Source organism: Acromyrmex echinatior, chromosome 1 (genome assembly GCF_024713525.1).
Source record: "Acromyrmex echinatior isolate Ae372 chromosome 1, ASM2471352v2, whole genome shotgun sequence".
NCBI lineage: Eukaryota > Metazoa > Arthropoda > Insecta > Hymenoptera > Formicidae > Acromyrmex > Acromyrmex echinatior.
In genome coordinates this window covers 6,422,674-6,447,442 of record NC_141852.1, presented here as the reverse complement: position 1 = coordinate 6,447,442, position 24,769 = coordinate 6,422,674, and the positions used below count along the sequence as shown (strand labels likewise).

Genomic DNA, 24,769 nt, shown 5'->3' with positions numbered 1-24,769 from the left:
TTATAAATTACGAAGAGACGTGTGGCCATTTAGTGTGTGCGGCATAAATCGACGTATCGGGCAGTAACGCCGCGCGTTATTTCTCCCAACGTTACCGTCATTTTTGATCATGACAAACAATGCCATTTGAAAATGTCAGGACGATCTTAATAGCATCGTTAAAATAACTGCCGGAACGAAGCCGTTCCCGCCGGCCGGTTTGACTTTTTAGCGGCTGAATAGACACGTCTAAAATATTATTTTACACGGCTCACGTTTTAATCACGCTAAATGCATTTTAATTATCATGAAATGCTCGTTGCGAATAATAATAATAATAATAATAATTTTCAAAGCGATCTTTGATACATTGATATTACTTCTTTTGCAGAAATTAAATGCTAATTAATTTCACCGTAATTATATCTGCTGGTAGCACGTTCTTTTTCTTGTCACAAACAACAACGAGTGATAACTGTTTTATAGAACATTTACGGAAATGAAAATATGTCGTGGCGCCTGATGTTTCTCACAATACGAGTTGCATAAATATCTCGACGAGAATGCGAGCACATTACAATAGCACAACATGTAACGCAAAACCGTTTGTGTCTATCGACGATCATTAATGTTCGCGTGTCCCTTTCTTTCTTTCTTTCTTTCTTTCTTTCTTTCTCTTTCTTTTTGCGCGCGCAGACGTGTACTTTTTACGCACGGCGTCGCGACGCGCGAGGACGGAGAGAGAGCGGTGTAGAGATTCGGTGACAAAGCTGAGCCCTTCGCGTTGCCCGCCTTTTACTTTGAAAATGTACACGCTCTCTACTTTTCGACGGTCTCACACGACGAGAAAAACTCGAGAAAATTATTAGCCGTCGTCGAGTATACGTATGCTTCGCGTTACATGAAATTGCAACATTTACGGAGCGCGCGAGAAAATGCCGCGAGAAATACCATGTGAGTAGTTACGTTAAAGCTAACTTGCCAGATTGTATAAGGCAAGTGATGAGAATTTACAAGGAAAATGTTGAAGAGTTGGAAGTGCATGTGATTATTATCGATTTACATAATAACAAAATAATCAGGATATTTACTTTACATGCAAAAATCTGAAAAAGCTGGATTTTTTAGATTTTCTTTTTTTTATCTTTGTCGAGGAAATTAGGATAAAATTGTAGTTGGAGACTCGGGAAATTCTTAATTTTTTTCTTTTAAATTAAAATTTTATCTTTTTCCGAAAATATTTCTTAGGTTATTTTTTCTTAATAATGTACAATATTAACAATCAACAAATGTAACATTTACATTCAACAATAAATATAACATTTATGTTCTTGCACAACTCGTGAGTTTTTATTATAAAAAAATGATGGTGAGAGACAGTAAAAGACAATACTCAGTAGAATAAAGTAACTGATATTATATTGTAATAAGCATTATACTATTTCATAGCTTCGCGGCTCCAATTGCAGAAAACAATAGAAAGTCTTATAAAAAATCCCTGTCTTCCATTAATTTTCATATATATTTATTTATTGCTTGCTACTCTAACTTATACTTTTTGCATTAAAAAAATTCTCTAATTTTTTTTACCTGAAAATACATGGAAAATACTAGGAATTTTTTTTATAAGATTTCAATAAACATTCCGAAAATAAATAAAAAGTTTGTAAACGTATTTTGATTTTATTTTGAGAAAAATAAGCTGTTCTTGGAAAGATTGAAAAAATTCATATTTTGTGTCTACAAAACAATTCGAATGGCAAGTTGTCGGCTTCTTTCCTAAAGATAGCTCCGAAATCTTTTTTCGATTGCTGAATTGATCCTCACCACAGCAATTTCGCCCTCGACTCATCGCGGTATATATTTTGGGACGATGTTGTCATAACACGTATGCTTCTCTCAGTTAATATAAATTGATGTTCGAGAAAAAGTAGGAGCCTATTTATGAGTGAGAAAATTGAACTGTTCGCCATGACTGTAACCTATATTAAGAAAAGTGGATTCCTTGTGGAGAAGAGGGCGATTGCGATTTCATTCCAAACGAAACAACGTTTTCTTATCATACATATTTGGGGGACATGGGCGGGTGCCCTTTTATCTTTTCTGCTCGAAATTCGGGAGCTAACCGAAATACATCAACCATTCTCTATCATTGAGTGCGATATATATATGGGGTGTTCTTTGTTAAATCAGCTACCTTCTGCCCATTTCAATTTTTGAGATAAAATTTTTTAAAAGGACTTAAAATTTTCCTTGAAATTTTTCGACGATGTGATGTTTTTAAAAATTCAAAATGGCGGGCCCAAAATGGCGACTGGAATGAAAAAAGGTAATGGAAAAATTAATGATATCATGAATAAACGTGTACGATATGATGTAGAGGTCTGATCCGTGGCAAAATGAATTACGTTGAAATCAATTCTTCTTCAATATCCAGTGCTTATCAAGACATTTGCATACAAAATTTCAAATTATAATTCGATCATTCTTTGCCCGAGAAAGTACGTCGTGAAAAAAATCTATGATAGGAATATTATCGTGCGTTAAAAACAATTTAGAATTTAGGATAATAATATAGGATAATAATATGATAATTTAATTAGTGTTGAAGCTTTATATTCTTATAAGAATCCCTTTGCCTTTCACGTTTGGGATGCTTGATTTACGTGAATCCCCTTGCTTCTCACGTGCGTGTGAAATTTTGTACGCAAATGTCTTGATAGCTACTGGATGTCCTGTTGAAGAAGGATTGATTTCAACATAATTCGTTTTGACACGCATTAGACCTCTACATTACATCGTGCACGTTTATTCACGATATCATTAATTTTTTCAATGTCTTTTTTCATTCCAGTCGCCATTTTGGGTCCGCCATTTTGAATTTTTAAAAACGCTATACGGCATCGAAAAAGATAGACATTTCCAGAAAAAGCCCTTTTAAAGGCTTACAGAATTTTTTCTTAAAGAATTTTATCTCAAAAATTGAAATGTTGTCTTTGTGTTTCATCAAAAGTCTTCGACGTTTTACTGATCTAAGAAGATTTTCGAAGTTCTTTAAAAATTAAATAGCTTTTTATAATGTATTAAAAATCGATGGAAAAATTATACAACCTTGACAAAAAGTATTAGGCGCTTGTAATTTTTTTATTTATCTAGATTTTTTTATGCTGCATTTTTCCTATTGGTTATCGACATTACACTTTGTTGAATCCTTGAAACAAAGGATAATTTACAGTAAATGCCAAAATCAATTGAACTAAGATGTTAAATAATAATGATTAATAAGATGCCTAGTATTTTTGATCAAAACTGTATTTTATTTTTCGAAATATCAATCAATTAATTATTTTTTTTATTTATGTGTTATACGCGTTGTAATAAAAATGCGTTTATAAAAAATGCGTAATAAAAACATAAAAAATCAGACAAATTAGTTTCTCTGTAAGAAAGACGACGCGTTGAAGAATCGCTATTTCCGCGATGCTTGCGGAGTGAAAATCCGCGGGTGCGAAGAATCGACCTTCCCGAAGCGAGGAAAAAGGAAGAGGCCGAGAAAAGGCGGGAAATTCTCTTTCTCTTGGGAGGCGCGGCGTTGCGGGCGGATGGCGAGACGGAAAAGGAGAAAAAGGAAAAAGAGAGAGAGCCCTGTCGATGTTCGCGTAGACGGTCTGAAGAGGTACGCTCGAAGCTCGTAGAAGCTCCCATTCATTGCGCCTTCCAGGCTGAATAAAGCTTCGAGAAGGAAGGAAAGAAAGAGAACATACAGCTTTCCACTGCCTCCACCATCATATTTCCACTACCTTGCCTTCAGGGCTTTCCTCTCGATATCAATCGCTCCGGATTCGCCTTCAGATTTGTCCTCCTCTTCAGCAAATCTCTGCGGAACGACTGTTCCCATCCGGTTGGGATATCGTATCAATCGAGGACGAGTCGAGTCCCGGGACAGGTTTCTCGATCGTCGCCGGTCACTTAGGATTCTTTACCCAATCCTCCAACTGCAGGATATCTGTAAGTGGCAGTCTTTTATATGCTTTTCTATATTGCGAAGGCAGTCGCTCACGTTTTCACGGCACTTGCTTCGCAAGTACGTTAATATTACTTGAAAAAACTTCTCTTGCGAATGTATAAGAACGTAGGATGCATGCAATGTACGCGATGCGCTTAATACGACGTAACGTAAGATGAAAAACAGTGATATCGATGATTCCCTGGTGGGTCGATGTAACGCTTCTATCCTTTCTTGGACGATGGACGCATAGCTGGAAATTGTATAATACAATATTAACTCCATAACGCTAAGTGGATGTGCATCCGCTTTAATCTGGATTTTTAATTCGCTCTGTAAGATCCCGTCTAGCGTGAATAATCGCGTTTGGGAAACGCGGATTAAATGCGGGTATATAAATTGATTAGTTGCACGCTCGGCTTAATGAGGACCGTGTAATTTACATTCCTGCTGTTGTGAATTGCTAATTTTAATAATCGCGAAACTGGGCTCGCTGAAACGTAAATACTTCTCTATCAGCGTCCCATTTCCGTTTTGTAAATAACACTCCATATAGAATTAATATCGCAATTTGTATTTCCATCAGTCAGAAGGGCTTGATGAAGGCCATGGCGATTCTTTCGAAAATTCAGCGTTTAATCTTTTACCGGTTTTTGTATGCACGTTTTATGAATCGTCAATTAACTTCCTGTAAATCGTGTTTTGTCAGAAATGGGAAAATAATGATAAATAATACCATTGTTCTTTATAGCATTTCTGAACTTAAATATATTGAGAAAGTTGTTGTAGTTGTATCAACAAGAAGTATAAGCAAAACACAAGATCATATGAATCATAATTCTAATTGTCGTAATTGAATTTCTAATTATCTCCACTAGAAAATTTGATTTAGAGTTAACTAGAAGATTTAACTATAAATGTCTGAGATTTATACCTTTCTGATTAATTCCATTTAAATTCCAATTAATAACAAGATTTCCAGATTTAAATCTAGTTGTGTCTACAAATATTAAGAATAATTAAAATTACTCGTTAAAAAAGTATCTGAAGCATTAGATAATAAAGTGGAAGGATATTATATCTTGTAAAATTCTGTTTGTGAAAAATCTGCATTTTCAACTTTAACACCTTCTCTTCAGCAATATTCCTCTTGGCATCAACTATTCGGTTCTATATTTGGTTCCACCGAATATCCTTAAATTTCGTAGGGCGAAAGACAAGATGTTAGGACGAACTGGACCGTCGTAACATCTTGTAAAAACTGCTTTGGTGTGCTCGCCACTCCACTTTATTAGGGCGACAACGGATCTTCTTTGTCCCTCTTTCTTTTTGATGTACCATTTTCTCCTCGTTCCGTCCCATTATCCACGAATGGTAGCCGTGTTACCACTTAAACGCGCGTCGGCATGCTTATCCCTCATACCTGGACATACTACAGAACAAAAGAGGAGAAATAGGGAGGAGAGGAGCGAAAGAGAGAGGGAGGAAGGGGACCGAGAACGTCAATTAGGTTTCGTTAAGACTGTTACAATATATAATCGATTTTATTTGTTCTTTATGTTCTTTGTATTTTTTAAAATTATTTTTTGTACATGTAATGATTCTATAATAATTGTACTCAATACTTTATCTAATTTGAAAAAAGCTTGAAATAATCTGTTTTATTTTATAAAAATCGACAAAAAGTAAATACTTATGCGCTCTCTCTCTCTCTCTCTCTCTCTCTCTCTCTCTCTCTCTTATTTAAAATTTTTATTTGAATGTCATAAAAGCGTTTTAACATTTTTCAACAACGTTAAAACGTGTTTTATTTTCATGAAAATAATTCATGTGTTATAATTCGAATCACGATTTATATAGTATATCGGATTTTACGTAAATGGATTTTACTTAAATGGATTAATATGGATTAATAACAAGTTCTCTCTCACGCAAATAAAGACTTCAGTTGATAATTTGATCTATTATAAATATGTAATATTCCTCTTTGTGACATAGATATGTTAAAAGATTGGACACTTATTCTGACGATATTGCAATGCTTTCATTTTCTGGCTTAAAGAAGGGAAGGTCAACGCGTTTCTGTCGGATAAATCGTCGTTTCTGAAGCGACAACCTAATTCTGAAAGCCCCCAAGGAAGCCGCAATTAAGTCCTTTCATTGCCATGCTGGTTTTTTTCAAACAATCTTAAAACTGACGAATAGCGAAATGCTTCAAATTAATATCGAATTCGAATGGAATTTTTAAGATTGTTGCGCGCATTCAGTGCGCACTGATGTATATCAAAACTGTCGTACACGAATTGATGTAAAGATGTGCGTTTAATATAAAAATAGAAACGGATCAAATTGCGAAATCCTCAATACATTTTATCTGTGCTGTTGAGTAAAATGTGATTTTATGATTCGAAATATTTGCATTTCACTTTTATGCTCAGATTAAATCAGTATACGACGATTTTTATATGCGTCCAATTGAGTTTACTATAAGAAGAGGTGAAAAATTCAGTTCCTCACTAGTCCGTGTTGTGCAAAAAGCAAGACATCATAATTTTTATGAATTTCTCTTTGGGTAATTTAATTCAATCAGACGTCAAAAGCGCAGTGGATCTTCTTTAATTTTATTAATTCAAGGAATATTCTATATATTAATTCTGCGAAATGCGTAAAAAAGTTTAGAAAAGGAGCTATGTGTTTTTCTAAAACTGACGTGATATTAACTCAGAAATTTCTACCAATACATCTGCGCGAAATGTATCAGTTGTACATTTCTTGTTTCTACATTCTATTCGCTAAAAGAATGTCCATGTGCTCTTTCACCAGGTTGCTTACTACCAACCTACCAATAAGTTGACGTAGCCATGTCGACAGCAGCAAAGTATTCGAGATTGTTGGCTACGCGCATGAGGAGTTGCTCCTGTTCTATTCTCCCCGCGAATCCCGGAATTTTATATTAAAAACGCATATATACGTACACATACACGGGCAACTGGGAGGGCCAATCACCAACATGGGACGTCTGAAACCGGACTAGAACTTCTCGCTGGCGTGTCTGACATATTTCATGTCGGAATGTTTCTCTCCGAATGCACCGGAACGTCGGGCACAATTTTCGAATGCCAGCCATCCTCGTGTGGATAATCTCGATTTCTCGATTTAAGAACGGCAATATCATATGGCGCAGCATCGCGCAAAGTATCGCTGGTACGATATACATCCGGCAAATATTTCTGCTTACACGATTAAAGGAGTATTCTGATTTGAAAAATTGAAAAAAGTTGTTCTTCAGGTTTTTTTTTTTCAGGAAAATATAATTACTACAAAGTTTTGTATTATGTTAATATTTTTTTTATTTAAGAAATGTTACTTTCTCGCGTATTATGCATTAGTTTATTAGAAGTTACTAAACTTGTAAAAAAATACATAGAGGCACTGTGATAAATAACAGCTCTCCTAGACAATGAAATTAAAACTTTTTATTTAACAGAAGTACAGCTGTATCGATTACAGCTTATAGAATTAGAACTAAGAAAACCCTAATTTGATAAAATGCAGTCTTTGTATACAATTATTTTATTTATCCTGAAAAATTGTAATTATTTTTTTTATGAACAGAAAAAATAAGTACATAACAATTATTCTCTTTCTTAGAACAAAAGAAGGACATAGATAGTTGTAAAAAAAATTTATATAGATATTACTATATTTATATAGATATTACTAGTTTTCAAGAAATTGATTACAGAGGATGAAAAAAACGTTTCGAGAAAAATAATTTTAAAACGTCAAGTATATTTTTAAAATATATTTTTTGTTTATGCATGCTATTTCTGTTACTTTCATTACGCTAATTAATTTCAGATATTTATGATTAACTTTTCATTTCCTTGAATTTGATATTTTGTAAATCTTTCAAGTTTTCTCTAATCTCCTTCGTAGCCTGCAGCGTATGTTGCGCTGTTGCTTTGCGTAAACAAATATTGTTCTTTTGTCAACTAATATCTTTGTTTACGATCTAATTTTAACTTTCATTATTTCAAGTAATTAATCATAGAGAAATTGCTGCTTCTATTATAATCTGTACATTTAATAAAGACCTTTTTCTTTTGTTAAGAAAAATTTTCCTTCTTATTCAAAAATATCTAACATAAATATCATGCTAAATTAGACGCTTTGATTTTGATTTAATTATACATTGCTCGCTTTTTTAATTATAACTTCGTACTTTTTAAAGTGAATTAGTGACTTCTGTGCGCGCGTTACACTTATTGACGTAATTATCAGCGAATATTTTCAATAATAATATACTAATTCACTTTTAAAAATTATAATTTTCTACAAATTGTAATGCATTTTAATCTGCAGAAATCAGTAATAATACACTAACTCACTTTTAGAGAGTAATAATTAAATGTTTCCTGTTTAAAAGACTGCAAATACGAATATGAAAAAAAAAACAATTTTTTCAACCAGAATACTTCTTTAATTTAAATTGCTTGCAATCGAATATGTTACACAGATTTACCTTTTTTTCTGTAGTTAAAATGTAATTTCAGTACAGAGAATTTGAGAATGCAATATTGAAGTAGTAAGTGATTACGAAGTTTATTAATCACAATTTTCGTTTACTAATCGCGTATGAATGAAATAAATTTCGGACTTCTTTAAAGTGCAATTTTGCGCAAATTTAAAATATAATAAATGTTGAAATGACCAATATATTATATAGTTGTGGTATTTTGAATAGAATTTTGATTGTCTTTCGTAAATAATTTTATGCCAATCCGTTTAAAATTCGATGAAAGATAGTATTGTGTCGTATTTAAAAACATCAATTAATAGAGTTTATGTCAAAAGCAAGCGACATCGAAATCGAAATAGACGATGAATAGGATTTGTCGAATTAGGTTACGACTGATCTGAACCACGATGTTACAGTCAGGAAATAGACGACCCGCGGTATTCCCACAACGATTATCGATGGCAATCCTGTTAAAAATATACTGTCGCGTCTGCAGTAAACGAAATAAACGGCTGAGAAAAATTAGAAATCTTTGGAATTATTCTAGAAACAACAGGATTTTAATTCTCATTTTTTGTATTATATTATATTACCTACATTTTCTTTATATTGATATATAAAGTCACATTTCCTTAAAAATATATTTTTAAGACATTTTTAATAATGATATTTAATAAACATATATTAGCAAATATCATATTAGCATGGCATTAAATTGACGCTCCATTTAATTCGTGATATTATTTTACTTTCAACTTATGATTGTGTGCGTTTCAAGTCCGACAAATCGATGCGCAGTTTATGGAACTGAAAAATATATTCGAAAATTTACATAAGAATATTATTAAGCTGCAAGATCCGCTTCAACCGAATATAGAATCTTTCCCTTATTTGAATACATTTTTATTTATTTAATGACTCGTAATTTAATTCGTTAAATAGCTTTCCTGTGTAAATGGATTTCTATTCGTGTGTTGCATAATACAATTATAAATACATGTCAATTACGCAATCAGAGCTCTGTTATCTCCAGACAGGTTGATGTGGATTAAAATCTCGAGATCGGCGAAACGAAACTAAAGAGCGTAAATAGAAAAAAAAAAGCTTTCTTCTTTTGTACGCGATCGCTCGACGCTTCGCCAATTTGCTTCGCTTTTTCACCATCGACCATCGCACGCGTTCTTTCTTCTTTCTCCCAGTCTTTCGGCATGATCCATGCTACCAATATGGATCCGCGGTGCTCGACGTTGACGTATATAATCGCCCAGAAGGCAACAAGAGCAGTGTGGACCGACTGGTAGCATCAGCCCGGAAGGTACAAAAGAATCAAAATCCCGGCGACGTAATGGCGGTGTGCCCGGCCAGTAATATTACGAATGGCCTGTGCTTTCGGTCCAAGTGACCTCACAAAGCTGTCGTTTAGATAAATTGCTTCCACGGAGGGAAGTCGTCTCGTCGAGCATCGGCCACGTGAATCGCACGAATGTACGAGTAAGCGACGATTGACGATTCACTTCCCTCACAGGACACTGTTACGAGATACGCAGAACCAAGATTGACGCACTAAATCAAACGCACGATGTGTTTTATTAGGATGTATAGTGCCAAGAAATGTTTATTTGTCATGCAATTATTATTTACGGACGGGGGTGTATAGTCTCTGCAAAAATACTTTCTGTATGAAAAATGAATGTTATGTACATAATGAAACACAATTCAATGAGGTTAATATTTAAATTTAAATTTAACAAAATTTTGTAGCCTGAATAAAAACTTTTTTATTTTATTTTAATTATTTTTTTAAAAACATTTTTTGTTTATTTTTTATTGAAATAATTTTTTATCCATGTTTTGAATCGCCATGAAACTTTTTGTATTATTTTCAAACACAGCATAGAGGAACCAGTAATTTTTTTCCTTCTGTTAAAAAATACGTGTAATACATCTTTAAGAAATTGTCATCTTAAAATAATTGTACAATTATACAGAGATAAAAAGTATTTTGAAATTGAAACTCACATTGAGAAAAAAATTGTTTGTTTGACTGAATTAATTTTCGTTCTCGTTTCTTTCGTTGGAGAATGTATTCAAATATAGCGTGCTTGACTTACATTCTTTATCGAAAGAAATAAAAACTGAATTAATTTAAGTGAACAATTTCTTTTTTAGTACAAATGACATCTCAAGCAAACGCAACATTACATCTACAGTTGTAAATTACGTCCGCGACTGTAACTACGCTGACAAATGATAACGATCGACCTTCACGTGAAATACCAGGCAACGTTCGATGGCGCAATCGAAACGATCATCTTTATCTTGTTAGTAGACCAGTAGTCGACAAGTAACTGGACATTATTTTCTTTGGGGGGGAGGAAAAAATTTTACGTCCTTATTACGAGTTTAATGCACTGACGTCACATTTGCTAACGAACTCGATAACGATGAAAGTAACGTTAACGATACGGACGACGCTCCGACTATCTTTACGATGGCTGTTATTTGCTGGATAAGCAGCAGCTGCGGAAACGTTCTCTCGTAACGGAAGCATGTCACTTATCGAGAGGAACGGAAGGGAAAATCCGTGGTGCACGAGGCTCGTTGTTCCTTTTCTGCGACGCATGTAATCGGCTTGAAAATGCGAAGGTGCGACGATAAATTTATCGACGCAAGAAAGCTTTAAAGTAACTTCCGCTAAGGAGACAAGCTTTCGAAATATTTCCATACTGCGGAAGAAAAACGCGAAGAGGGTTTCGTCTAAAAATTCTAGATTTAGAGTAACGCAAATGATTGCCATGTTTGAACCTAATAGACATATCATGTCAAAGAATTATTACACTGTTAGATATCAAAGGGATGAAATGATAATCCAATTCTTTGAATTAAATAACATTTTATTATTTTTAACTTCTGTGTGTGTTACAAAATGTAAATCAATCCATGTCCGTGGTTAATTTCAATATGTTAATTCCATATGTAGGCTTAGATAGTAAATAATTTGAGTTAAATTTAATATATCTTCTTACGTTAAATTGTTTAATTCCATTGTTTAGTTAAATTAACAATAAATTGAGTGAGAACAATGGCGATCTATAGAAATGATTAAAAATAATTCAAAGGTATAATTTGACATAAATTCACAGTGTAAGCGCTTATTTGACGATAGACCAATTGGGTAAAAAATCATTGAAATAAGGACAAGCAGCCAACAGGAAAACGCGGTTATCGGTATGCTCCAGATAAAAGAAATCTGCTACTCTTGTAACTCTGGAGCTCTGTAGTTTTGTTTTTCATTTGGGAAACAATCTTTTGCCACTGTTCAAGATGATTGCGTAGGATCTTTTATTCAGTCATATTATTCATTTTTTAAGCGAATCTTACAAATTCGTGTCTCGCGTTGTTGTACAATCGTGCGTCATGAATTTCCTTTCCTTTTAAATTCGCGTGAAAGAAGCGTGATAAATCACGCAAGCATGTGGAGATTAGGACAAGCGGGACATAGAACTCCTATCAAAGCAGTATGTGACGAGTAACAAGATTCCTATTGAGATTCAAAGCTGCTGGAGCCGTGCCAAGTCGCGCCTTCTGAAAACGCGAGTAAAAGTGCATACGTGCATGCACACATAAGATACATTCGTTTCTCGCGAATATATATAACTTGAACAAATCGCGATCTCGTACGCCCGATATTCTTCGAATACATCTCATTAGTCATTCTGGTCCGTCTTCGAAATCGTTCCTTACCCTTAGGATATTAATTCCTCTTTGTCAGTTCTATGTAAATAATAAAAATTAATATCTCTTCATTCCATTTCTTTGTCAAAGTACAGTACGCGATAATATATACGAATTTAGCTTTAGTTGAGAAAGCGTGTTTGTGTGAAACATCAAACACTTTTCCGCACCGTCTCATTTTCCCGTAATTCTTGTCTTCTCTTCTGAATTTTGATGCGCATTCAGCGAAGTGTGCATTTCAGAAGCGTAATGAAGTTGCGGTTTCTTCTAACGAGTGACCATAATCATGCCGCGCCTGAAGTATCTTGAATTTACGGACTATGTTCTGAATTGTCCGTCTTTCTTCGAAGCAAAAAAGAAAAAAACACAAAATAAAAGAAACATTTTGATATTCACGCGCATGTCTGAAAGAACGTAGAATTTTTTACAATTTGTCGAGTATCCTTTGAAACGCCCAGCTCGCATGAAAGCACAGTGTTTTATTTTACGGGATCATCTAACGTATACAATGTATACACGTATTATCTTAGCCATTAGCAATTATTCAATTACTTTTTCTCGTAGATAAAAAAAAGCTGTTTGTAATTACAAACTGCGTGCACGCGTAATTAGCGCACCAAGATTCAAGAGACATCGTATCTTTGTGAAATGGAAACAATGAGCTAGAAATAAAACCATATTTTTTGTGATAATTTCTTTTATGATGGAGTATGATTTACAAATTTACCTATTGACTTTATCATTTTTTGCAATGTGCAAGTTTATTTCTTTAGCGGAAAAATAATTGATTTCGATTACTGCGCAGTGAATATTCATTTGACGATCATAAAAGTATAAAATATGATTAAAATTATTACTTTTATAATTATTGAAAAGCATGTAAAAATATTCATGCGGAATATTAAAAATGTTTGAGCAAAATGCAATTTCGCGATTATTAATATTAATTGTAAGAAAATATTTTGGATTCAATTATTAGAATTTCTGCTTATAAAGTACAGATTTTGATATTAACATTAATATGTAATCTAATATTAATCGGGTTTTGCCAACCGGATTTGCTAATGAAATCATTATTAACTAAGCCATACTATGCATATGTCGGAAGAGACTGATAATGTATCAGTGATTATGGCCATATTCGAACGTTATTAATATTCGTTATTAATAATAATTTTAGCCATAAGAGATATTAATTATAGTATTGATAGATTATTAAACTAATCTCTGCTAAAAGTGCATTGACAAAATTTGATTAAACAGAGAGGCCTTTAGTGCCATAATATTTTTCAAGAAGACTGGGCGACCATAACTAGAACGTCTGAAAATAAGTGAGAATTCATGAATTTAAAACAAATTTAATCCAGAGTTGACGTGGATCTATTGGACTCACTCAATTATATTACCAAACGTTTTCAGGAAACAGTCTGGGACTTTTACGTGCTATAATAATTAAAAACATTGAAAACATTTTTAATATTAAATTCCTATTTACCTATAGTGCAGTTTGTTAAATAGAATAAGACAGTACAATAATTGTACATATGGATCACTTTTATTTAAAAAAAAAGTAAAACTTGTCTACGGATTTAGTTTAAAAAATCTACAAATTTAAATTATTGAAATAAATTTAGTATTCATTTTTTTAATATGAGTTATGTCATTAGTTCCTTGAAATTAATTAGTGCGGTTTAATTAACACAAATGGATCTTTTCCAATGCCTAAACCTGGCATATCAATAATAACTGTGTTACAGATTGTGGTGTTAATTTCGAAGGTTGAAATCTTTTTAATATGATACATCGAGACTCGTAAAAAATTTTTTCGTACATCGAAACATCCTCGACTTTGAATCGGTTCACTTTGTCGCGATTCTCACGGAAGTTCAAAAGTTTTCCATCATTTTTTTCACGCAGAGGCCAAATTATCGCGTGATAAATCAATGTTCCGTTAATACAGACACCTCGATATATGTGTGCGTGTGCGCGCGCGCGCGCGCGCGCGCGCGTGTGTGTGTGTGTGTGTGTGTGTGTGTGTGTGTGTGTGTGTATGCATTTATACCGAGTTTATCCGACGCGTGTCTCGGCAATGCGTTCCTCGGATCGAGTTCCCGAACTTACAACGCACGTACAAACGATAATATCCCGATAAGCCCCTCTAGGCTGTCGGAACTTACTCTTATGTTTGAACTTGTTCTGCATGCTGGGGATTCTAGAGCAAATAGAGCTCTGCCGCGATATTAATCGAAGAGGGATTCAGGCATAATCAGACTTCGAGAGGCTTCGAGCATCGCTTCATAGACGTAAGATGATTGATATTAATGATGATATGATTTTTTATGCCGCGTCTGGTACACAATTCTACATAACTGGTGGCATAAAAATTAATACAATGAAAAGAAATTTGTCGCACGCGGAATAGATGTAAGTGATATAAATGATAAGGAGCTATATATTATAGAATTGGAACGCATCAATAAAACGGAATGAATGAATAATTTCATTATTGAGTGATAATTTATTTTTTTGTTTGCATATAATTTTTAAATATATAGGTGACTGCAGGATTTCGTGTATAGTCTTAAAAATCTTATTCTGAAAAAAGCCAATGAAAAGTATTGTCCAAAGTCTTAAAGTTTATTGTTTTTACATTTTTCATTAATCTGCTTGGTTTATAATGGTTTTGATTTTTTACGTTTATTGTTGAGTCTTACTTATTCATTTGATTTCTTTTACAATTTTGTATTTTATAAGATAGATAGAGGTAAATAATATATATTTAATTCTATACGTAGATACTATTAAAAAAATATAATTATAAAAATATAACTTTTAGAATGTTCTGAGTATCCGCCTACTTAAACGTTTATCGAGATCAACTGATGTCATAATAATTAAGTCGATCCCTAACGCGACAACTTCAAGCTAAGTCGATGTTGTTACGTACTGCGTCATTAAAGTTTATGTTTGCAAAGACCGTAACATGCGCTTAATATTTTGAACGATCGCGCTACACAAAGGTCGGACAACAATTAAGTACAATGAAAATGATAATGTAATTAAAACACTCGTGCGAGACACTAGACTAATAATATCGAAATAATTTTAATTTATGCTATTAATTCATATTGAGTTACAGAGTTCACAGTGCAATTCTCGATGCAATTTGCTGATCACAGTGATATTTAGTGCAGGTTTATTTGCACGATTTAGATGATGTTTGTTCGAAATCGTAATTGTTTTCGATTGATATCTGCAGTATTCCATTAAGGATACCAAACGAACGCAGGGTGAAAATTGATTGAACTAGTTTGTACGCAGCCAATGTTTTATTGATGTCATCACAGTTTCAAACTAGCGTCAGCCAGCCATGGCGTTATAGAAGCCCCCTGTTGCCAACAATCTATTTACTTCGATCAATCGTCGGACTAAGTTCGCGCACCTCAGTTTCACTAATCGTTCGCGTGTCTCTTAACGGAGCGGATTAGGTCTTTGTCGTCGCAAATGGGCGCGTAATCGATTCGGAACGATGGTCAGGAGCGCGACAAAGCCGCCTCGTTCTCGTGTGACGGTGACTCATTTTGAAAAGAAAGAGGAACACGATTAATCACTTTGTCGTGTACAAACTGGCCAAGTTGGCGTATCCAAATATTCATTGTACAGCCTTGCGCACATGCCAACGGTGGACATGAAGGGGTGAACGTGCGCACGAAGGGTGAACGGTTCATCAATAACCAGCACGTCTCCCACCGACCGTCCCTCGAGCCTCTCTTCGCTTCCCCGTGAAAGCAATGAAAATGTAGAAGTTCCCCATCACGATATTCTACCAATTTATTAACCGATCCTATCTACTTTTCTCCTCCTATCTCTCTTGCGTCCTATCTCTTGGTATTAACCGCGAGACTCGACTGCGATCATGGCGATTTTACGGAGTGATTCTTATTGACAGGTTCTTTACTACGAATTGCGTGTTGAATGCATATTCATGGGAAGTTAAAGCCTTTCTTGCCGGTTGAAAGTTTGGAACGAATAGCACGATTCACTCCCGGTGAATTTAGTGATTTCATCCTGTTCAATCTCAGAACTTGATCGTATTTCTCGCGAGGATTCTTAAACTCGTCGGTATAATTATCATGAAACTATCATCTGCTGTGCAAAATTGGCTCGCGTAATATGTAGATTCATCCCGAGCCCGCGTATTATCCGTTCAAGATTGCGGTACCGCGGGAAAATGCATTGGAATCTCGATCAATTATTCGCGAAACTTTGATTTGGTTTAAGACGGCGCTCTGCGATTAGGGCATTTACGCTTCTCGCTCGATCGATCATGATCGGGACTATCTCGCGAGATTGATTTCCCGTTAAACTTTAATCCGATCCGCTGACGATCGCAACGATCAGATTTGATAATGTCCATGTTTAAATTCGTCCCATCCGATTCGTGCATCATTTATCGCCTCGCTGGGTACAGACGAGGGGTTAGAAAGACGAAGAAGAAAGGACAGGTACATATTCTCGTGTCTCGTGTAACAGGCGACAAAATCGATTTCTCCAACAATTCGATTACTCGCATGATCTGGGATGCGAAACCATCACGGTGCATTCTGCAATTGCACGTGCAATAATATCGCACGTCCGTCAAATCGATTGATCACATTCCGATTTTAATGTCCATTTTATTATTGCTCATCGCTTCTCTTGTTCCTTTCGCAAGGTGAAAAAATTTGTAACATTTGCCTTCTCTATCAATATATTTAACATTATCGCGCAACTCACTATTGTATAGCTGAGAAAAATCTGGTAATAATAATAATAATAGTAAAGCCATATACATTAAGATCAGTTTTCCATTATCTGATTGACTTGCAGTTTAGACTTAATTTTTATAATTTGATGAGTAAAAATTGTGTTCTTCTAGCTATGATTAATTACTAAACTAATGGTTTTGTGATAATTATAAAAGTTACTCGCTACATAACTATCAATTTAGTGATTAACCCTTGCTAAAAAAATATAATTTGTTACCATCAGATGTTGAGCTTAATCAAAAGTTAACCAGAAAATAAAAACCCGAATCTAAACCTATACTTATTTTGTTAATTATTACTAAATGATTGATTATTATTATTATTATGTTTTGTAATACTTATTAAATATTACGTCAATACGCTAAAAAATACTTTGTTTTTATCAGACTTTTTTCAGTACATCGGTCAGTGCATGGGAAAAAATGTTATATGCATCCATTGCCAGCGGGCCAATCAGTAAAATTCAAAAATCTATTGTTAAAAAGACAATTTGTTTTCCATCGTTAATTCATAGTATTTGCGGTTAGTATTTCCGCGTTTAATATATGTTTGAAGATCATACTACGTACAATTTTGTTTTGTTGCAAAATAACATACACTGTGAAAATTTCTATAATTATTTTAGCGCTTTGCGAAGAAGTGATTATGGTTAAAATGTTTTTTTTTTTTGCAAAAATCAGTATACACACGGTAATTGGTATCGTTTTGAAAGTTTGCTGAACCGTTCCCGAAAAATCTGTCGCTAGCAACACGTTTCTATCGGTGATCGAGCGTGTCGAATTGACAAAAGAAAAGGAATAACGAGTGAATTTTTTCCTGAAAGTAAAGGAAAGGATAGTCAAGTTAGCCGAAAAGGAAAGAAAAGAAGGGAAGAGAAAGAGAAACCGAGTGGTGAGATTGCAGATTGTCAAGAGGACGTTCAGAGGGTTGGATCTCCCTAGGACGGCCAGAAGAGGATGGTGTTAGATCCGGGTGGATGGAGAGACGGCGACGTAATGCATATTGACGTTTTGCCGATAATTCTCCCGTGGCGTCCCGGCGCTAGGCGTCGAACGAGGAAACTCTGGGCCACAAGAGCGTTTTGTGCGCCAAGTCTATGGATAGAATGCGTTTCCGGGATGAGGAAACGAGAGTGGGAAAATCGGGTCTGGTCGGATGGTCAGAGAGGCAAGATGTTCCAGATAACGGATACTGCTTCTCGATCGAAGTCTTCGCCAAGGGGGTTCAACGAACTCTCTCTCTCTCTCTCTCTCTCTCTCTCTCTCTCTCTCTCTCTCTCTCTCTCTCTCTCTCTCGTCTCTCGTTACTTCTTTCTTAACGAACTCTTCTATTTGCGGCAGCGTGAGGCAAACTAATTCTTGCAATTTGCTTTAATTTTTCACATGTCTACTACTCACAATATTATCTTTTGTTTCCTTTTCTCTACTTTTATAATTTGTATATTTTTTTATTGTTACTTTTTGTTGTATCATTTTTGTTGCTTTATATTTTTTTGTTCCTTCGCTTTTAATTTTTTTCTTTTTCTCGATCTTTTTCAGAAAGGAGCTGCTTTAGAATATTAATAAATTCTATCGTCTATTTATATATCTACCTTACATCTCCGCAATTCTCATTTTTTCATTTTGTCATTATTTTTATCATTTTTCAAGGTGATAATCGAAGTCGATTATCACAGCCATTAAATAGCTTTGTAAGTCAATCGAGAGATTTGTATTTTTGCCGGTATATATATAGGTGACGCAAATTGTCGAAGAGCCGATCGAGATTTTATACTCCGGTTATTTTTATTACATGAATAATGCTCGATACGCGCTTGTTCATGCGTTCGATACGGACGATGTACTCGGCTATTTTTTATAGACACATGTGTTTGTTTAACATTTAACAAAATACGTCCGACGCGTATTCATAAACACCGATGGGTCGCTACCGACCGCGTTGATCACCATCATGCCTGCTTGTTTTCACGTTTCAATGCACGCGTGCGATTTCACCGCGGCACTCGGACCGTGACAAATTTTTTTCTCTAACCACTTTGACGTTCGACGCGAACCGGGGAAAAATTTCTAACGCTTGCGAGCGATATTATTTTTTTTTTTCTGCCTGCCGACTATCGAGTTACCGCTCTCGCGTTGCAATTGTCGAAAACGCGAGAGCAATTTTACACTCCTGGACGCTGTCCGGCGTGCACAAATTATTCCCCGAATGCAACAACTTCGTATCGTGTAATCAAGCGAAAACGGATTACTGCGCTATTTTCAGTTCGGTCAATATTATCGATTGTGTTTACATAAAAAAACTGATACGTGAATCCACTCGAATATTCAAATTAAAATACACATAAAGTTTGTGCAATTACCATATGATTTAACGTAGACATTACGATTTTATTAATTATTTGAAATTTAATTCGCTTCAAACCATCCAATATTTTTTGCTATTCAATAATTACAAAGTAATTGGTTCTCAATTCGTTGGGGAAATTTATTACTAAAAATTAATGTGGTAATCGTATGGGATGTGTTATATCGATAAAACGGGTTAAATAAACGACGAAGAAAAATTTGCTGATATGTTAGAGAAATGGATTTGACACGTGACTGCGGTAGAAAAAGAAATTAAAATTAATATCCATCGTTTTTATTAAATGCGCAGAGGTTCCCGGCCACGTATTTGTAAAACTCACCCGACCATATTTACCCGATCGGCTCCTCAATCGTTTCGCGAAAACAACCCCTTCATCCGTACAGCCCTCGGCATATGAAATTCGATCGAATTAATTAATCCGCGGTGGCAGCCGCCGTTACACTACATATTCGCGCGCTTTTACACGACGGGTTCGCAGTTAATTCCACGAGTTCACAGAGAGAGGGAGGGAAGGAGAGAGATCACTGGCCAAGGGTTGAAAGGGGGATTGCGGAAAGCCAGGACACAGCGAAAAAGCGCGATGTAGGAAAAAAAAAGGGACAAGTGTCCTATCGAAATCGATATCGTGCCGCGGCTCGCCTTCATCAGAGTCAAACCCGCACGATGATTGGCGATCGGTGGGTGCTATCAGTTACTGCCGCTGGGCTGTTACGAGGGCAGGGACCGTATGAGATTGCGGGACGGGGAAAAGGGGGATGGAAAACGATCGTTTGTACAACTGTACGCGGGACCAGGTGGCGGTTGCCCGCGGCATGGCGGGTCCGTGCCAAGCCAAACAGAAAATAACTCATTATTGGCGTTAATTAATATCGAGAACGGGCGCCCGCACGTTCGCAACGTCGCGCGTCTACCCCTTCCCCCCGCACTTTAACCCTTCCGCTTCAACCCCTCCGGATACATTCTTCATCGCTCCCTTTCGCTCTTTTTCGTCTCGTTACGTTTTTCGCAGCCGTACCTTTTCGCTGCGTTGTTATCTCGCTTCGCTCTCTCTCGTTCGATTTCTCTCGTTTCTCTCCTCTTTTCCTTCTTTTTTTTATCAACACCGTCGTGTGATTGGGTTTGAGCCAACCAGTCGCTCCTTTTCTTTCTGCCCATTTTTTTTTTTTTTTTTTTAGAGGGGAAAGCGAACAACCAATTAATTGAACCGAAGATTTTTCTTTCGTCACTTTTTTGAAAGTTTACGTCAATAATATCAATGATCGATTGTCGCTCCTGACTATTCTCCGATTCTCGTAGTCTGTGCGTTTTTCTGGGTCGCCTGGAAAATGAATTTAGTTCTCACGCCTGGAGCTCAATTTCAGTGCTAATTAATCTATTCGATAGCGAGAAAAAGCGAATTGATTGCTGATTCCGACGATTTAAATTATGCACATTGAAATAAATTTTCGACCGCCCGCTTTCATGAGAGAGAGAGAGAGGGGGGGGGGAGGGGGGAATTCTCAGTCACACCGCATATTAAATTGGGAGAACGGAAATAAAAATTCTTGCTTCGTATTTAACGTTAAATATAATTCTACTTTTCTTGATTTTCGTTTATATTACGTATTATCTCATATTCCATAAAAGTGAGGAATAACCTTTTCCAACGGTCATTTTCAGAAGGCTATTTCAGAAATAAGTAAAATTTTGCATAATATTTATTTCGTTTGCATAAAATAGAAAATATGACTATGTACTCGGCTCCGAATCGACGAACCGCAGAAAATTTACTAGCAGACAAGTTGCATATAAAGTGTCGCTGCCATATAAAGTATCATATATTTATTACAATAAAAATCTATAAATGATCTATAACAGTAATGCACAACCTGCGACCGCATGCGGCCTATCTGTGAATTTTTCACGATTCGCCAGTTTATAGCCGAAAATATAAAATTTCAAAACAAAACTCACACAAGGTAACAATGTGTAAAAATATATTAAAAAGATATACATACGATAAACGTTTCTATTTTTGATTTGGTTCTGTTCAATATAAGACAAGTTAATAAATTAAGTACTAACTGTTATAATAAAATTCTTATTTAACATATCGTTATAAAATCATATTTGCTTTTATGCAAACGGAATAAGCATGCTATCCGAAAGATTTTATCTATTTCTAAAAAAAATCCTTCTAAAATAAAAAAAATGAATCTTAAAAAAATTTGCGCATCACTAATCTGTAACACAATGTAACTGGAAAAAATCTATGGACGCAAGATGTTCATTTCGCTAATAAAAAAACACTTCCGGCACACAAAGACAACATTTATAAGTATTTTACAAGGAGTTATTCGATTACGAGTTTGCCAAAGAATTCACGATTAAAATTTGATGGCGAGGCGCGTTCGGTAGAAAAGCAGGTCGTCATAAAAGATTCGTCCCCGGAATCTACGTAGAGATGAAAGCTCGACAACCCGGTAACGCGAATACACTCCATTGTGAGAGGCTGATGGAAGAGAGGAGTTCTTTTCTGCATCACCCTCGAATGCACTTGGGTGCATCTGTTGCGACGCTTATCTCGGAACTCCGCAGACGCTTCCGGGTGACTTCCGAGAAAGGGAGACCCGGATTTTCCTACGGGGTGGAAACGGGATTTGGAGGCGGGGGTTGGGACACCGCGTAGGAGGATCCGTAAGTTCTGTACCGGTTGCCGTGGGCTCCTACTTGGATTTCTAATGGAGATGCGACTACCGCCTGTTGCGTCCTTCGTCGTGGCACGTGCCATCAAGTCTAAGTATATTCGTGCCATTAGACGCGAATTTAGACGGAGAATTGAGAAACGCAGAGATATCACGATGAAGTGATTTTGCGTAAATAATAACTCTCTCAATACTGAAGGAATGATTTTGCCGAAGTATCTAAAAATTTAGATACAGATTTGAATATATAATCTTGTTAAATCAAATTAAAATATAGAAAATTCAAGCATGGTGAAAATATGGTGAAATATGGTTGAAAAGTTTTTACTTCTAACAACAGTCCTACATAGTTAATTTAACAAAATTATTTTTATCTGTATCTAGGTAAATTTTTTGGATACTACAAAATCGTTTTTTCCGCTTTTGCGAAATTGGCGAGTACAAGCAATTGAATCTATTGTTATTATTGTTGGAATACGTGTGCATTGTGTAATATTTGTGCGAAACAAACAGAGGGTTAAATTTAGAAAATATGCATATTAATACGTAATATTCACGTTCAAGCGTACGGCGTATTAATTATACCAATTCAACGCATTTTGACGTTATTAATCGTCGATGAAAATTCTAATTATACCAAATGAAAACAAATTTTGACGCTAACACAAACCGGAGAGTACCTTTACGAGATATCGGAATTTGCGAAATCTAGCGAGCACAGTCGAACCTCCCCCCCCCTCCCCCCTCCCCTTCATCATTTACATGAAATAGAATTTTTAAACAGTCTTGCAGCTTTAAAGCTTCACTTTCGTTTCAAATTGAATGAACACAACTTCGGCTCGGGACAAGCTACAAACAAATTCTATCTGAATACTTGATAAAAAATTTTAACGTGATTAATAACTTTGTTTACCGTTCATTCTTCCTATTCATTGTTACTGAATTATTAAAATCACCCGCAAGAATCAACAAAAAAAAGTATGCATGGTTTCAAAATTCTGCATATTATTCGTTATACCAACTATAATAAAAAAATTTTATTTAAAATTATGACACTTACAGTGGGTAATTTTGTGATTTTATTAAAAATTTATATTTATACATGTAAATAAAATTGCAATTCACGAACATTTTTTCTTATACTGTAAAAAAAGATATGTAAAGTATATAAATAATGTGTAAAAATTACACAATTTGTGGAAATATATAAAATTGTGCGTTTTTACAAAAATGAGAGTATTACTTTTACTTCTAATTTGATTATGTAAATATATATCTTTATAGACTGAAAATTTTATAATAATCATACTATTTTATAATAATCATATATTATAGTTTTTTATGTAAATATACAAATTTTTATAATATTACAATAGTAATCATAATAATAATCATATTATATTTACGCATTTTTACGTTCACATATATTGATAACATAGTTTAAGAAAAATTCGTTAACGAGTTAATAATACTTAAATATTTGTATAAAACTTAACTGCATTTGTAAATTTATTTTTACAAATTGTTTAGTTACTACAAAGAAAAATAATTTTATTTATATTTTGTGATTTTCTTTACTTGTAAAAATACCTTTAATAATAGTTTCTAAAATTACCTACTATGATTATTTTAATTCTACACAATATTTTGAAATATATATATATAGATGATACATTCGCGCACGTCGAAGGTTCAGAAAACGTAAAGAAGTGGAGAAGTTTACAAGTTAAAGAAATAGAGAAAAAAATCAAGCACGAATTTATCAAGGCATCTTTAGTAAAATGAATATTCAATAACAATTTCGGAGTGCAGGCTCTATCGTGTATCATACACATTTTTTTTGGTTTACATTCAAATTGCGTCTACGTAGATTTGCGTAATAGTCACGTGACGTGTGCGAGGCCGGTGGAGCAACGCGAGGCGCGCCGAGTCGCGGCGGAGCCGACCGAGCGGCAACGCGAGATCGACCGGGCGATGCCGCAACACGTTGTTTCGTGTGCACGCTCGCGCGCGACGGACGCCGCGTCGCGTCGTCGTCGTCGTTATCGGCGTCGGCGGCGGCCGCGATAGTGCGACTATGTTTCGATTCGTTAATAAGAACCTCGCGGTTGGGAGTGCGGAAATGGCGGCAGTGGATCGCATCGGTGTCGGTGTCGGCGTCGGCGTCGGTGTCGGTGTCGGCATCGGCGTCGTCGGGCAGCCGGTACCGCTCGACGTCTACCGCGAGTCTCACCACCTGCTGGCGCTCGGCGGATCCGTAGGCATGCGCGGCAGCATCAAACACGAAACGTGGGGCAGGGGAGGCTCGCATCTGAGGATGCGCATGGATTTCCTCGACGTAAGTATAGTTCCACCTTACCTCGCGCCGTGTTACGAAACATCTCCACGACCCCCGTCCGTTCTTTCGCGCGAACTGCTCGGAGCAATATGGCGCTGGCTATCGATAATGCAAGCATGACGATCACGTGGGACTAAGATTCGAATCCCCTAAGCGTCGAGATCTTCCAGCGCAGACAAGTCTTTTGTCCATTCTTGTCAATATAGACTTTAATTTCTCGGTTACTTACTCTTTAACTTTTTCTGATTCTTAGAATTAGGAAGATAAAAAGTAAGTTTAAACTCTACAATGAGATTAACTCGCCGGAGATGATGGTTTATTAGATCCATT

The 24,769-nt window shown here is 35.6% G+C and overlaps 1 protein-coding gene across 18 annotated transcripts in view; it reads left to right on the top strand.

Annotated features, from left to right (window-relative positions):
- The window catches only part of heph (polypyrimidine tract-binding protein 1 heph), a 532,621-nt gene that overhangs the window by 374,757 nt on the left and 133,095 nt on the right, over positions 1-24,769 (top strand). Inside the window, exon 1 of one of the 18 annotated variants that reach the window (XM_087409825.1) lies at positions 24,071-24,439. The exons of the other annotated variants lie outside the window; for them this stretch is intronic. Coding sequence (XP_087265951.1) covers positions 24,179-24,439 — 261 coding nt within the window. The 5' untranslated portion in view covers positions 24,071-24,178. Of the gene's footprint in view, positions 1-24,070; positions 24,440-24,769 lie in introns of those variants that run through there. 18 annotated transcript variants of the gene reach the window in all.